This window comes from Cyprinodon tularosa, unplaced genomic scaffold, assembly GCF_016077235.1.
Source record: "Cyprinodon tularosa strain WSP-4 unplaced genomic scaffold, ASM1607723v1 ctg92, whole genome shotgun sequence".
Classification (NCBI taxonomy): Eukaryota; Metazoa; Chordata; class Actinopteri; order Cyprinodontiformes; family Cyprinodontidae; genus Cyprinodon; species Cyprinodon tularosa.
In genome coordinates this window covers 228,337-245,779 of record NW_024039696.1, presented here as the reverse complement: position 1 = coordinate 245,779, position 17,443 = coordinate 228,337, and the positions used below count along the sequence as shown (strand labels likewise).

Sequence of the window (17,443 nt, the reverse complement as noted above, 5' to 3'; positions counted from 1 at the left end):
AGCAGGAGTTAGTACTTTTTGATGACAAAGGTGGTCAAAACAACAAAATCAGAATGTCTGTGTCCAGATCTGCAGGTTGGATCATAGTTTTGATTTAGTTCTTAGTTCTTGCCTTATTTTGTGATTTTTCACTATTTGGGGTTTGCCATACATATTCTGTTTTGCTTCATTTTTTACAGTTTTTTTTCTAGTAAATGTTTCTTGTGTATTTCTTTGTATTTTTTGTTAGTTTTGTCATTAGTTTGTCAGTCATTGTTTCTGTAATTTTGGTTCTGTTAGGGCTGTTTTTTCACCCTGTTTGACCTTAAGTAATTTCTTCTTTAGCCAGACTCTTCGTTAATAAACTGACTTTTTTTCTCCTGTCTCTTCTGTTTTAGCCCAGTGTCTGCACCTGTTCTCTGCTCTACTTAAGCCTTCAGTTTGGCACTGGTTCCTCGTCTAAGTTTCCTGACTTTATGTCTGTTATCGTTCATAAGCATCTTTCAGTTTGTCATTTTCCATCATTAAAAGATCCTTGAACTCAACATTCTCTTCCTGAGTAACAGTCTATATTGTTCTGGAAGTTCAACTTCATGGCAATCTGTTCTTTTAGGTAATGCAGTTGATTTATGAATATTCTGGGAAACAAATTGTCCTCCTTCCCTGCTCAAATACTGCCAAATATAATGCCAGAAATAAGGTAGGAAAATATCAAATTTCATCAGGATTTCAATGTGATTCTATTAAGAATTACTGCACACATACTGGATCACTGTTGCCTTACAGTTTGCATTTTAATTTAATTCACTGTCATTTTCTATTTCACCAATTCAGAACCTGTCATCTGAAGGCACTTAGCAGGGCTGATTCAAAATTGCTGCAACCTTTACACCATCTTTTATTGCAATTACATATCATGGATAAAAAAGTTTTCTTTATTTTATTGAATGTTTTTTCACCTGCAGTAGCAAGATACTATATGCAGCCAATTTGTACAGAAATTTTCCACTGCTTATACTTCGCCATGTTATTTGGGTTATTAACTTGCTCATAATGAGAATCTGCAGGCTGAGCTGAAGCAATACTCTACTAGTGAAACTTTTTTCTTTTTTTTTTTCCATCGATGAAGCAACTGTGTATGAGTGTGCATCCGCTTATTAAAAAGCCAGCTAATGAGCATCCCGGCTTCTGTATGGGAGGGTGGCAGGCAGTACGGTATTACAGTGGTGAAATAAAGGTCATGGTTTGGCTTTACTGAGTCACAGTCAAACAAACATCTTAGTATGAATGTTTTTTTTCCTCTTATGCCAGGATATTGCATGGATCTATTAGTATCACCAAAATTTTCCTTTGTGGCAACACAAAACACAATACGCACAGTTGTATTAGGACAGGTATGCATAACCCAATCAAAACAATTATTGGAAAAAAAATACACTATAGAGGAAATTGTACACCATTTGAGCTCCTCCTTCTGCTTTCTCAATGCTTTACCTAGAGCTTTCTTTAATTAAGTTCTCCTTTTCATAGCATCTGATTAAACTCAATTATTAAACACATCACTTTTTAAAAATAACAACTTTGAACAGTTTCTGTTGCAGAATTACACATTCATTTTAAATATTTCACCCTTCTGTAAATTTATGGTGTTTAAACAGTTGAAAACCTTTCTTACAATTACCAGCCACTTCCAGTCAGGTTTTCATGCTCATATAAACATACCACCAGCCCTTGTCAAGGTCTTCATTAGCATCAGTTTAATTGCAGACTATGAAAGAACCACAGTACTGGTATTATTAAACCTAAGTGGGTTCACACTGATGAATATGTTGGATTACTGAAGTACCAGAAGTGCAGATGTCACTGATTTTTGTCGGTGAATTTGTTTGTGTCTATAGATACCTGCATTAAAGTTGACTAATTAAGTGTGGAGTTCCCCAAGGTTCCATCTTAGTGCCTTTCATAAATACATAGATAAATAATTGAACTTTAGTGATCTCACAATGGAGAAATTTACCTCTGCCTTTAACCCATCCCCTTGGGGAACAGTGGGCTGCAATTTTTGCGACGCCCATGGAGCAGTGAGGGGTTAAGAGTCTTACTCAGAGACCCAGGCCCAGGGCTTGGGAGTCGGGCTCAAACTCAGAAACTCGGGATTCCAAGCTCTATGCCCTAACCACTAGGCCTCATATTTAATCTCATTATTTTTTCCCTAACTGGGATCATAAAAAACAATAAGATAATTTATCGAAACTATGCAGATGACACACAGCTCTACATTACAATGTCAACAGGTGACTATAAACCAATTTAAGTTTTTGGTAAATTCATAGAACAAATCAATCCAAGATGTTCAATAATTCTCTTTAGCTGAAAAAAACTAAACTAACTACTTTTGGACTAAAGGTTGAGCAATCACTACTTCAGTCACTTCAGCCAGAAGCCAGTGATTAGGCTCAAAGTCCGGATGGAGGGATCAACTCAGACCTTGCTCAAAACAAGAAAGCAAAGCACAATACCCCAGTTCTAAATTCCTCACCGTGACTTCCTGTATCTTAAAGAATATACTTTTAACAAGGAAAAGCAGCATTCGGTTCTTATACTCCACTAGCCTGGAACAAACTCAGAAAACTGCAAAGATCCAAAAACTCTGAGCTTCTTTAAATAAAGGTTTAAAATTCCTTTGGTTTAGAACATCTTTTGACTGGTCTATTTTCACTGTTAACCTAAACACATTCATTTCAGAAACTGTTCTTTGTAATTTACATTCCTTAATCAAACCAATGCCATTTACTTTTCTTATGCTTTTGTTATATTTTTAATTCTTTCTATATAAATAAACTCTTAAGGCAGGGATTCGTTGAAGGGAAGGAGTGATGAAACAGTTGTTTGGGGGAGCAAAGGATTAAAAAAAATAGTTTTAAGACATAAACGTAAGTCTAAAGAACCTAAAATACGATTAGACCAGGAGATTCTAGCTGCTTTAATGAAAACGGCCCAAAAATGGAGGAACCCAACATGACTGAAAGGAAGGTAAAGAGATAAAGTCGTTGTTTGGTGAAATTTTTACAAAGATAATTTTAAGAACAAATTTAGAACAGGATGATCCAACCTAAATAACAAAGCTGTGTTGTAAACAAGAACTGGCTAAATTTGAAACTTCAGATCAGGGGAACAAAGGAGTTACTAATTACCTGAACAATGTCTCTCTCTGCTTGTCGTCCTCTGGAAGAGACTCTTACTTCATCGCCATCCAACTCGACCATGGCTAAGAGGAAGAAAAAGCACTGAAAGAACTGAGCCTCAATTACAAAAGGATGTTGGCCAGGTATGCCAGTCATTCCTCAAGGCTGAAAGCATAACCTCTGTGTACAACTTCAAAATATCAAATTACGAAAGGATTTTTTTTGTCAATAACGCAGAGCTTACCATCAAATTCTGCTGGCCCGACTCCCACAATGATGATTGACATTGGGAGGCAGGAAGCCTACAAGACAGGCAAAAAAGAAAAAACCAAAGTCTCAGAAGGTTAAAATGTTTTCCCAAACTTCAGCTAGCATTTGTTGAGCTATGCATCTGTAATTTGGAGACACTTATAGATGTGTTGCAATTACATCAAGAAATCTAGAGTTAAATGGCCAGTGACTGCATATATTTTTTGCATCATGATACAATGATCCTAAACCGTTAGTATAGAAGTTTCCTAATTACAGCTTTTGATCTAGTGGTTACTAAACATTTTTAGTCGTGCAACCAGTAGCAGCTGGTGGAGTTTTCTCCAGGGAGGGCTATAAATTCAAAATAGACGTTTACCAAAAATCAATCAAACATATACTTACTTTTAGCTTTATATTTTTTTATATATAAAAGATATCTATTTTCTGAGAATGTGTTTTTTTATAGCAACTAGGCAAATTAAAAAACATCTAGAAAAAGCACGCTATATTCTATTATTTAATTTTATTAATTTTGTTGTGCGGCTGATAAGATCGAAAGGGTTTCACCTCCAGCTTCTCTTGCTTTAATGGACTTCACTTAATTTTATTTTTCTTGCGCCATTTCTCTCTCTTTCTCCAACTTCCACGACTGGACCTGTCAATCAGCCGCACTACAACTGTGATGACAGTCCTGGTGAGCTCAGGGCAGAACTGCGCCCCGAGATCTCTTATAATTTTGCATTAAAGAGAAGCTACTGTGCATTTACTTTTAATGAGAGTCAATGGTGGTTACAGATGCCATCAATGGCCAAAGCTTTACGCGTCATTAAAGATTAAATATTTATCTTGCACATCTAAAATGTATTAATATACTGTATTTTGAAATATTTAAATTTTATAATAAAATTTTTTTAATCAAGGTCATTGGATTGGTGGGGCAGCGCCTTGGTGCCCTCTACTGGCCAGTTGCCACTGCGTGCAACCCCTTCTGTCTCCCAACTGGGTTGAAGCATCCAAATCCCCAACAGCTTTAAACAAAACAGAAGCTTTTATTGTCATATTAAAAGTGTCATGTTTAATAATGCTTAAATAACTAGATCATAACAACAACAGAAGCTGCAGATAAAATTATACAACCCCGTCATCATGACACGTGTTAGGGAAATCAAATTAGAACCGAATTTGAATTAAAATGAAATAAAGTTACACACAACACCCTTAACAGGATCCTGAGAATTTTCAGGTGCAGCAAGAAAAAGAAAGAAACACTCAGGTCATTCAAACCTCTAAAGAAAACCTTAAATGTATCTAAAGGTGGATTCACAGACTAAACTCTAATAATCTACTAGTGGGGACGTTCTCACTTTGTTTATTTGATGTAACTGCTTCTAAATCCAAATCTGACTCACAATGTGCACCGTAAAATAGAAACCCTAAAAAGGTGAATGTGATTTGTGTCTGATGCCGATAGCGAGAAAAGTTTGGTAAAGATGTATAGAATAACAATAACGCAGCGAGAGCGCAGGCCCCTTATCAGATCCCCACATCCACCACTGGTTGTTGCTTTCCCTGTTCCTGTCTGCATATGGGAAAAGAATGCATCTTTAATAATTAAAGTATTAAAAATCTGTAATACATTTCATTAGATAATGAAAAGTATTACAGCTCTGTGCATGAGCATTGTCAAGAAATTGCATTTACCTCCAATTGTTCCACTACCTGGCTACATCAGGGTAGCCAGAGCAGAGCGTCAGCACCATGGACAGCGCTGTTTGTTTGTCTGTTTTAAGTGGAGGCCACAGACTATCATGCATATTGCAATGCATATGATAACTTCCCCTATAATGCATCTTAGTTTAAAGCATAGAAATACACTTTTTGCAATGTAATAAATTGTTTCTTTGAATTCATCGTTTTTATTAAAACTAGGGTTTGAATAAATTTTTTTACAAGAGAAAAGTTTATTTACACAGCCCTATTGTGTGATGGTGCGTTCTAATTAAACAAAGGTGTTCACAGTGGATTCACATAGAATTCCAATGCAAACCACGCAGGGAAGCGAGCACCGGTGAATCGCACGCAGTGAGGGCATTCACTGCTCCGCTCTCACATTGTGCTATAGAGATGTTGTCATATCGCATGGAGAGAGCAGAGCAGTATATGCTGAAGATGAAACAAGCTGAACTTTTCTGTCAAATTGCCACAAGGCAACCAATCAGGGACTGGTTGTACATTTTTGTACAAACAAGTTAATTTAAACTGTTTTATACCTGAAAAATGTCCTCAAATTATTATTTTTTCCTTTTCTATAACAACAAATTCTAGATTTTGGTGTTTTAAATCTTCACTTCTCTGGTGAAGATTTTGGCGTTTTAAATCTTCACTTCTCTGTCTGATATTTTATTTTCCAATTTGACAATAGCCATGTTGGCACTGCATTGCCCACTCTGAATGTGTAATTAGTATTTAAGGGGGTTTGTGTGAATGTTTTGACACGCGCCTCCTCATGTGGCGCTGTGTGGGTTGAGACACATCACAGTCACTGTTGTTGGAGGTTAGAAAATCTACGACATCGTCTGAACTCACTGACAGCTTACAAATGACGAGCTCACTTTGCGATCGCGGGTAGAGGGTGATTTATAGAGAAGATACCAATGATGCTTTCAGTGTATCTGACTAATGTTTTAACCCCAGGCTGCAGAGAGAGATTGATGATCCTATCAAAACATCTTGATTTTATTTTTGCTCCCCTTTAGGCCCCTATTCCTCTCTTTTGTCTTCCTTTTTTCCCCCTCTTTTCCACTCTCTAACATCATCTCTTCATGTTTTCTAGCCCACGTTTCTTTGCTGCTGCGTTCAAAGGCTCGGGTCACTGGCTTCTCAGGAATGGCAGCCGTCCTCTCTCTGTTTTGTTTGTGTTCTAAGCGACACTCTTTCCTCTAGAGTACGCTTTGACTTGACAGTGATGGAGAGGACGGGGGAATAACACACTGTTAGTGAAACCCACCATATAAAAATGTAGAGAGTAAAAACACTCTTGTTACATAATGTCTCTACGGGCAAAACAAGGGAAGGAAGATAATATCTCTTGACAGCTTCTTTTATTTTTATTTTTTTATCAGAGTGGATTTGGTTCTGGAGGACAGAAATAGCTGATAACTACAATAACGTGTGATTTTCTGACATTTATTTGTCAGTAAAGTTGGAAGCTGATAATTATCCACAAAACAAGCTGATTAGAAAATAGCATCTTGTTTTTCAGCTGTCATTCAGACTGTGGTGTATGTAATCAGAAGAGACAGGAGGAAAAGAAAATCCACCAAACACGACAGTGGTGGTGGATGGATGTTTGTTTAATTAATGTTTGAACCTGATGAAATATGCAGCAAAGGAAGCTGGAGGAGAAAATATATATTAAAATACATCTTTAATAGGAAATTTCTAAACATGTAATGGATAAAAAATATGCTTTTTAAATCAGGCAATTACTAGATCTTTTTGTACTCTTAAAATTTACAAGTAAACACGTCTTTAGAAATGCCTATTTGGGTTGAATTTTGTTTCTCTTTCTTGAAGATTTTTAATAGTTTGAAATAATTTTTTTCTAGATTCTTCTGACAGAAACATAGAAGCTGATTTAGATTCGTAGACCTTTGCAGCTCTCTCTATAAATAATTAACCCATTTAAATGGGATCAGAGCTTAGTGATTGCTACTCCAAAACACTGGATTTGTTTTCCTTAAGCCACCTAATTTGGCTGTGCTGGGAACTTTATGGATTTGGAAGACCCATTTCCTTAAAAAAGTACCTTTTTTTGCAAATTGCTCCTTTTTTTCCTACAAATCTAATAGTCATCATGACCAAATACTTCTACGTTAGTTTCAACAGAGTTAAATTAAGCACTAGGCTCTGCATTAGTATGTTGCATGGAAATAAATGGCGTCTTTGTTCAGACACATGCACAGATTTGGCTCTTTTTAACTCAGCTATTGTGAATGAACCCATCAGAAGCCTACAAAGCCAAACCCAGAGAGCGATAAAACATAATTATTCCAATATTTAGCTCATAAAATTTTTTAAAAAGTGACGATTGATGTTTTATTCTTTTTTTATTTTACCATTTCTATAGGATAAGTTAAATATATGGCACCTCAATAAAAAACACACTCTTTCTCTTTGGGATTTTGTTTTAACACCTTTCCACCAATGCAGTTTTTAGGTGTAAATTACATTATTTACAATAATAAGTAAAGAAGCAAAAAGTTCATGTCACTTTGGCCAACTCTATTTTTGCAATAAATTAATTGTATTCTCTTTTCAAATGTTTAAAATGTGGTATATTTACTGCATGCATCTGAATTCAGGAAGTGAGTGGACAGTCTGAGCTTTTAAAATAAGGCTATCAAACTTTACCAATTGAGGAGTTATCAGCTACATAAATGTTTCCTTACATTGACGATAGACTCCTTTGTCTGAGCCATGTCTGAGATGACACCATCAGTGATGATGAGGAGCACAAAGTACTGAGAACCATCCTTCACAGAAGCAGCATACCTAGGAATAAAAACACAGAAATTTTTTACTCAAAAGAAATATTAAATATGTAAACTAGGCACAGTTCTGGCAAAAGGTATTAAATAATATAGGTTCTTCAGCATTTATAGATCAACTATTTTAGTTCAAAGAGACATTGTTAACCCTCATATATCAGTTATGCGGTCTTGATCTGGATCTTTATTTCAAAATGTCAAGAAATGTTTTTTTGTTTTTGTTTTTTTGGTGGGTCAAGACTAAAGTAAAGTCTGAGGAGTCAGTCGATCTGAGTGAAGTGATGCATTATGCTGGGGTATAATGTTTAATAACAAGTTAATTCCCATTTATGAACCATAAAAACACAAATTTCCTGTTTGAGCTATTTGTATCTCTTCGTATCTTTTCTTGCTACTAATTTATTTGATTTCAAATGGAAAATTCTGAGCAGAGGATTTAGCAGAAATAAAAGGGAAATCCTAAAATCATAGTCCTTCAGTGCTGATGAACATCCCTACATCTTTACCTTTGCTGTTAATCTTCCTTGCTCTGATATGACACAGGTATTTTATCTGCTGCCTTGCTGGGAGCTATCAAGGATTAAATTCTTGCTTTTTTTAACACAAGGCTTAATCAGCTTGTCTGTTGGTTATGAGGCAAATAACTCCGGTTGTCATTAAAACACGATAGTAGAGTTAGACAGCCACTTCTACTGCCGCAATTCAAACACATCAAATCAATACCAAAGATCGTAATATGACAGCAGTCCTGTTGACACAGAGGCACTGCAACAAAAAACAGGGCCTTTTACTCCCATGTGAGTTAATAATATATTATTCTTACACATAACTGCCCTCTGTTGTTTTATACAGAAAATTTTTTGTTACCTGGCAGCCTTTCCAAACAATATGTCCTTGTTCAGTCAATATTCATTTGTCTAAACTTTCATAAAGCTTAACATTTGATAAATTTCCCATTTAGGAATGGCTGCAAAACTTGCCAGGAGTTACCAGCATACCAAAATTAGATAAGGAGTCCATCAACAAATTATCCAGGAGGTAAAAAAAAAAAAAAAAAACATAGGAAAACATAGAACAACATCTAAAGCTCTGAAACGTTATTTGCTGGATTTAGGGTACTGTAAGTGGGAATAACTGAAATAAAAACAGATACTGTGTAAAAATAGCATTAATGGAAGAGTTGGCCCCTGTTAATCAAAAAGAAATACTAACCTCTTACCTTTTAAGAAAACTATTGAAAGGTGTGTGTCCTCCTACATGTGCTGTAAAACTATTTTAGAGAAAATGCATCACATTTCAGGCACGGTAGTGGTAGGGTAATGGTATGGGATCGTGACATCAGAGATCTGATGGAGATGCTGTTGCATGATCTTAACAGGGCCTATTCAGACAATTGTGCAAAAAAAGGCCAGGGTAAAATTCCTCAGAACAAACTTTGAAAATATTAAGATTTAGGATTTTGGATAGATTTACCCATAAATAATTTTAATTTTCTTTAAAGCTACAGTGTGTAATAATTACAGGCATATAAATTCAGAAATTTAATATATTATACATAACTATGTTATTTATCATCACCTATGAGCTCAGCCTTTTAACCATAACATTTGCGTTGCCTTAGAATTCGTTATTTATAATTACATAGGAGCGGGTCTCGCAGCCATGGAGGCTGACATCTTTGCGCTACGGCAGCGCAGAGGCAACAAACTAGCGATTGCGAGATCTCCCATGACGCTCGAAAATAACTACGGCAAGTTGAGAGAGATGAACTGAGACGGTACTGAACAGTAGATGGCAGTATTATGCCTGAGAAGCGTTTAGTCTGCCTGAAACCAAAGAAGAAGAAGAAGCAGGTATACTGCGCCTCGGTAACAAGAAAGGTAAACAAGGCGGCAGGCGTGAGTGACTTTGCAAACTGTTTGGCACTGTGTGGCCAAACATCAGACGAATGGAGGATCATGCCTACTCTGTATCACAACGAAAAGCGGCGGACACCGAACCCCCGTCATCTAAGAAGCGGAAACACGACGAGAATAAACGCAGGCGTGACAAGAAACGGCAAAAAACACGGATCAACATTGGCACGGCATTTACACGATGGAAGTCACTGATGGAGGAAAAAGGTTTTCAAAGTGACGCTCAAGTTGCCAGTTTTCTCTTGGACAGGTAATTAATCCTACACACACAATTGTCTAATATCACTGCAGTTTTTGGAGTACAGGATGCTCAGACCTGTCTAAAACAATAACATGCTGCGTGATGATGCTGTTACTCTCCAGTATACTTATTCAGCAACGTCCCTGACGTTTCACAGGTAATGATTCAGTAATTTTCTGTAAAATAATTTTCTGGATATATACCTCGGTTACTCCTCTCCGGCTCCTTTGGAGATCTTCAAGCCTTTCCTCCTCTGCTCTCACCCCGCTGGCTCCCCTCTCTCGCCTGGCCCCAGCTGCACGCTCACCCCGGCCTCTCTGCCCTCTTCCTTTCCCTCTTCCTTGCCTTGTAACCCCCGTGCCACAAACAAGACTTGGACTCTGTAAACGGGGAATATATATTCTTCCAGCGAACACAATCTCGCTGTTAAACTAATGACTACAATTACTTCGTCTGTTTATATCACCATGCAAAGCAGCTCACCAAAACGTCACAACGACGTAGAAAAAATAACGGGTATATTTATTATCTTAAGTCTACATGAAATCTATACCCTACACAGACTAATGAAATACTATCTGTAAAATTATCTATGTAAACAAACCTCATCACTTGAGAAGGTAGGTGATGCGGACGTCGTGGAAGACATTTTGTCCCGTAACGCTCGCCGTACTGTTGGGGGGGAGAAGCGGTGGGGGGGAGACGTTCATGTTGCTGCAGTCTGCAGTCTGACCGCTAGATGTCGCTGAAAATTACACACTGTAGCTTTAAATTAATTTGTATTCATTGAGGCTTTCATCTGATACGACCTTGAATTTATTTGACGATTTTAGCTATTTATTTTTAAATAAAAAAGCAAAATGGGAAAAAAAACTCATAATGGAAGAAAAATACATTTACAGTTTTGTGACTGATGGCTATTATTGGCAGAGATTACTAATGCTGTGTCTGTTAAAGCACAAAGATGACATCTGAAGCCACCCTTAAATATCTGCCTTTACTACACAGCTGATACAGTTCTTAATAAATGCTGTCCTACCAGTTTACTTATTACTTCTTACTGCAGATTAACAATTCTTCATTATTTTCTACGAATTTATATTATATATAGGGTTGTCAAAAGTATCGAAACTCAAAAAAGTATCGATACTGAAACGTTGTATCCGGATACAATACTCATTTTCAAAAGTATCGATATAGCCATCTAAAGTGCAGAATAGAGGAAAATGCACTTTCAGAACACTGTGTGATTGAATAATTCTGTGCATTTTTCAGTTCCAGACTTTTTTGGTAACAGGTGCAGCTGCTGAGAATTAGTTTTGTTAAACTGGTTTGGCCAGTTTCACTTAATTTCAATTTTGTAAGTTTTTTGTCAAGCTTGCTTAATATTGTGCACAGCATACAACCTCAAATATTATTTTTATTCTTTTTTTAATTTATTTCTTGTATTTTTTTAACGATGAAAATATTTCTGTTGAATTTTAGAGTCTTTGTTTTTATTCTTGTGGTATCGAAAAGGATATCGAGTATCGAATATTTTACTCAGTATCGGTATCGAGTTGAAAAGTTTAGTATCGTGACAACCCTAATTATATATTGTTAATTCATCCAACAACTCTTATTATTTTTACTTAAAATCCCCTTAATTATTATTTTTTGATTATGAGTTTCTCATAATTTAGCAGTAAATATCTCCCCGTATTTTGTCTTATTTTGACACAATGAAGCATTTTACTTTTGACAATTTATTAAATGATAGTTTTCAGATTTCTATGGCAACAACCTTGTCAATCTTTCCAGATTAATGTGCAGTCAGTCATCACCTCAGTAAAGTTAATGCTGTTGTCTTTACATTCGGCATTGCTTAATACTTGTTGCTTCAGAGCCACAAACTGCCAAAAACTCCTGCTTCCAAGGAAGGCTAAGCACTGCCTCATGCTTTTATTGCATCCAAACTTACTTTTTCACTAAACTGTAATGTTCATGTATTAATTTATGTGTTTATGGGAGTGTTTCTTCTAGTAGTCGATCATAGAAAAAGAAAAGAAAGCCTGATATGCATTTACATCCCCGTCTTTTCTCACAGACCGTGCTTTAATTTCGTCATGCAGCTAAGACCTCAGTAAATTATCCCCCAGATCTGTGAAATAACCTGATGAGACATCACTTGGCTGCTCCTCTTTAATTAAACTCTTGTATGAAAAGTTTCTTAATGTGTTTTTTTGGAGAACTTCTTCTGACGTGCTCGCTCTCCTTCCCTGCGGCATGATTTATGCTCTTATTGAAGCACAGACAGAAACAAACATGTAATCAGCTCCTTAAATGAAAACACTTCTTGTTAGCTACCTGGCAACACTTGCTTCACAGAGCTCATTATGGAGAAGAGTGTGTTTAGTGTCAGGGTACCCAGTGTTCTTTCACACATACTCCAATGTAATCCATTACATAAGCAATGATAGAAAATAGTGGAGAAACAAAGAAAAGTTGATTTGATTGTGGTAGTTTGAGGAGAGCGTGTGGTACCTGGCTACGTGGTTGATGACAGGCGAGAAGTTAGTGGGTCCATAGAGCTGAACAGACTTCAGGCTTTGGTAGTAGGCCTCCATCACGCCATCAATACCAGCGCAGTACGGATTCTGAGGGTTACCGTTCTGATGTGCAAAAAGAAGGAAAACTATATCAGGAGAGGACAGTTATTTTCAAATGTTTCGGGATGGAAATAAAGCCAATGACAATAAAGCGAAGTAGAAGGAGAAATGAAATGTCCCTGAAACATTAAGAAACAAAGAGGCTTTAATTAACAGTGAAGATAAAAGGTCAATAAGTGTGAAAAGTCAGTGAAGATTAAGAAAATCTGTTGACTTTTTTAACGCTCAACTGGATTTAGGTCTAGACTTTGACTGGGTCTTTAGTTTCTACTCCCCTGTCCCTGCAGAAAGAGAGCCTCTTCGCAGCATGATACTGCCACCACCATGTTTCACTGTGGGCATTGCTTTGTCGCTTGCAAATCACTTTGCAACAAACTCCCAACAGAAACTTTTCATGATGGTTTTCTATAAGCAGTTGCTTTGGTCAAGTCAAATGTGTGATGAATATGACTAATAGCTGTCCTGCCAACAAAATTCCCCTATTTGAGCTGTGGCCACAGCTCCTCCAGACTCACTAGGTCTTCATGATGCTTTAATTTCCTCCAACACTCCCTTCATAAAACAGCTGTATGTTTAGTAAAAGTTCATTTCACACCAATTAACTCTACTTTATCATTATATGATTTAAAGCAATTGGTTTCACTGGATTTTTTAAGGGTATTTAAGCAGATGACTCTGAATGTAACTGTACAGAAATCCTAGATTATTCTTTGAGTTATCAAGGTAGCAAAACCTAAAAAAGTTTTGCTACCTTGATAACTGAGTGAAGGGATGCATTAGTGGTATAATAAGTTGTATAATTAGAAAGTGGTATCAATAAGAAAGTAAGATGGCAGCAGATTTTCTAACTTTTTTAAAAGCCAATCAATCTTAATCAGCGTTTCCCCTATCCTGCACGTCTGCTGCTCAACGTCATGTCAAAGTGTTTCACTCACCAGGGCAAATTCATGGGACACCCGTCCATCTGGCGGCAGCTTGGCTCCAAAGCCCAGCGCTGGGAACATCTTGTCGCTGTCGTAGTCCTGAATGATCTCGCCTACTGCCTTCAGGGCCATGGCGTAGGCATTCAGCTGGTACGGACTCATGTAGTGAAGAGACGTCGGCTGGGCTGGGTTTCCTGTCAATTATAGAGTATGACATCTAATGTTATGAAAATATTTTGCTGTAAGTGAAAACAAACTGTTAAACGGGTTCTTAAGAAAAGAGGAAATGCTCTGCTTGCCTCCTTAATTAATGTGCAGTTTATCTTGACCTCCAAGGTTGTAACTCATGGTCTCAGTTTCTAATAAACCCACCAGACCAGGTGCACCAACAGACACATTAGTATTGCTGCTGCTTGTTCTGCATGGCATAACTTCAACTGTAGCATAACTGCCTGTAATTAACACTATCTTAGCCTCTTATGATGAGCTTCAGCTCCCAGGTGTTGTGGCAGTGGTTTGGGACGAGGGGGTGTCCTTAAGGAACACTTGTTCTGCATTTGCATATACTTGAATACATTTCTTTAACATACTCAGAGTATTTCCTCAATCTTTAGGCTGTATACTCACCATTGGAAGCTGTGAAATCAATGGCCACCGTGAAGTTGATCTGGGTCCTTTCAAAACAGAAAGAGACATTATTTAACAGAGCAAACCACCCCACTCTGCAGTACTTATAATAAGAAACAAACGCTTCTCTCGTGATCAAAACACTTCACATCCTGTTGACCTGCAATCTCCCGTGGGTTCTTAATGCCAATCCTCATCAGTGCAAAAAGCAACCGTTTCATCTGCTGTACATTAACCTGCAAAGTCAAACACTAAATGACTCTTCGCCCTGGTCAGGTTTGTAAGGTCATGTAGCACAATAGGCAAGAAATATATTTTAACCCACTTTTAATTTAATTATGTTTTTTTTTTTTATTATACAAGAACTAGAGTGGTAACTGTCAGTACAGTGTTTTCTTACAAATGCACAAAGAACTCAATTTGTCAGTTTGTTTTCAGGTCAGAATTATTGGATATAACAGGAGAAATATAGAGCTAAGTAAAGTTTGTGCAAAAGAAAAAAAATGTAACTGAAAAATACATTTAAACCAGAAAATTTTAATTTTTTTAATAAAAAACAAACAAACGATGAAAACGTCTTTGTTTCTCACAGTTATAGATTTTTTTTCAAATGGGGCCGAGATGGACGGGGCCTCTGGTGACGGTGGTGTGGTATCATGACTAACGGTTCAACACAGGAGCTGAACAACAGATAACTGCTGTTGCATTCAGGCACAGTGGGAACTATAAATGTCTTTAAAACATTGATATGCTTTGTGTATGTGACTGGCTTTGGAAACTAACATAATTCACAGATAGAAGCAGCCCATTTAAATACACAACATAAATCTGAGAGGACAGAATATGATGTTGATAGATTGGCATAGCATTTCAAGCCTCTGTGGCAGATTTCCCATTCTCTGAAAGTAAAGCAGTAGAAAAAAAATAAATAAATAAAAATAAATAAACCATTAACCCATTAGCTCCCCTGCCTGCCCCGGGAAGTTTTGACGTCACATTTTGTTTCCCATCTTACACCAAGTTTATTTGCAAGAAGAACATGTTGTACTTCACATAACCCACACACCCACATACTCCAAAAACACAGATAACTGATATTGTAATATATCATGAAATTCTAACTCATTGTTTTCACTCCTGACCTTTTTTTTGTCTTCTGGCATTCCAAAACACACTCTGTCCTAGTTTAAATAGGCCCAACTTAATTCTTACTAGAAGGATTTGGACTTTTATTACTTTCTGAAATTAAGTTTCTTCTGACAAAAATGTTATTTAGAAAATCTGTTATTATAGTACAATTTTGACTAGGAGGAATCCTAATTAAGTGATCAAAATTTGAAACAACAGAGAGGAGAGTGCTTTTAATAAAGGTTAAAACGGCCTGCCATAGCGGACTACATATAAACATATGCATTAACTCGAGCAGCAGTCTTCTATTACGCCATATCCCTCTCCTTTGCAGCTGTAGCGCTGTTGCTCTGTCTTTGAAACACATTCTCTATTTTGTTTTTTCATTTCTGCATTAAAATCTCTAGTTCCAGTTCCATGAAATAGGCACTTCCTGTTGCCAGTTGTCATGGCGACTTGTCAAATCGGTGCTCCACTGATAATGGCTTTTCATACTTGTTAGGCACGTGCTCAAGTCTAAGGCCCCGTCCACACGAAGACGAACCCTGGCCTAAACGCACAAATTTTTCACCAAACCAGCCTCTCATCCACACGAAGCCGGCGTTTCAGGGGTCTGTAAACGATCATTTTTTTATTCACCCTTCAGAGTGGGAAGATTCTGAAACGCCGTTTTCGCGTTTCCATGTTTACACCCTAACCGCATTTTTTTTTTACACGCATGCGTCATAGCGTCGCCTCTAAACACGCAAGCGCGACACATCACAACAACAATGGCGCCGTTGCTGCTAATGCTACTCACCCTGCTGTCGGGCTGGTCGGGCTTACAACAGAATCTTCTTCTTCTGGAATATCTCCATGAAGAACAGAGCAATATCGACCACATAGTTCAGCACCTGAATTTGACTTAACCACGAAAATAGACCCGCAGGGCAACCATGTATAAATATTAGTGCGCATTCCCTACATTTCGTCGCTTATTTTTGCTTTGGCACCACAGCGCCACTTACAGGCCTGGCATACATTTTGCAGCGTTTTCATGCATTCGTGTGGACGCTCACATTTATTTTACGTCTCCGTCTTTACGGCAAACGTTTTGGAAAATATCAGCGTTTCGTGTTCGTTTTGACTTCGTGTGGACGGGGCCTAAGTGGACCAACTCAGAGGTGATAACTAACTTATTGTAGGGTTAAATCCCAAACCGTCCCCTAACGACTTACCCTTAACTGACAAGTTAAGATGCCTTAGATGGCCTCTTGCCTCTAACAGAAAAGGAAAGCAGTCATTTCTATGGAAACCCAATGACGCCGCAAGTGTGTGGTTAACATGACATCAGACATTTGCCATTTTATTAAAATATATTCTATCCACTCAGTAAAACTATTTGAAAGTAGACCTTCCATTTAGGGAATAATTCGTTTTTTTTTTTTTTTTTTTCCCTAACTTGTGATTTTCTGTCAGTGTGATGGCGGTGCAGCAAACCACCTTAAATTTTAATGCACGTTTTCTCCGGCACTAGCTCTCCTTTATACCTGCTGCCAAGTTCCAGCAAGCCTGTACTGATGCAGACTAACTATTTAAGGGCCCTACCCACTAAATGGTTTGGGATGGCCCCTTTTGTGGCGGACCCTCAACGGCTACCCACAAATGGAGGGTTAGAGCTTAGGCTTAGTGTTAAGGGGCCGATTTGGAATTTAGCTAAGCTCTTGTGAAACCAAAAACTCAGTTTCCAAGCGCATGCTAGATGAATTCAAAGTTGAGGATTTGAGTCTGGGTTTGTTAGACCTGCTTTGTGAAACTGGCCTCTGGATACGAACAGAAAATGCATAGTCAAAACTCTGAAAGGTGAAAATTGGAAATATAAAAGAAAGTGCTTGAATGAAAACTGGTGTAAAGCTACATATACAAATTAGTTTTTTTTATGTTCAAATCAGTCATAAAATTCAAATAAACCAGTTTGCCACTTTTGGTTCTAATTTGGAACAATTGTACCGAAT

At 37.4% G+C, this 17,443-nt stretch overlaps 1 protein-coding gene across 1 annotated transcript in view; it reads right to left on the bottom strand.

The window, feature by feature from the left end:
* The window catches only part of LOC119776258 (copine-8), a 118,760-nt gene that overhangs the window by 7,988 nt on the left and 93,329 nt on the right, over window positions 1-17,443 (bottom strand). The window contains exons 14-19 of the mRNA XM_038274571.1: window positions 14,322-14,368; window positions 13,707-13,888; window positions 12,647-12,774; window positions 7,868-7,970; window positions 3,409-3,466; window positions 3,174-3,247 (exon numbers count right to left, since the gene is read on the bottom strand). Coding sequence (XP_038130499.1) covers window positions 3,174-3,247; window positions 3,409-3,466; window positions 7,868-7,970; window positions 12,647-12,774; window positions 13,707-13,888; window positions 14,322-14,368 — 592 coding nt within the window. The remainder of the gene's footprint in view (window positions 1-3,173; window positions 3,248-3,408; window positions 3,467-7,867; window positions 7,971-12,646; window positions 12,775-13,706; window positions 13,889-14,321; window positions 14,369-17,443) is intronic.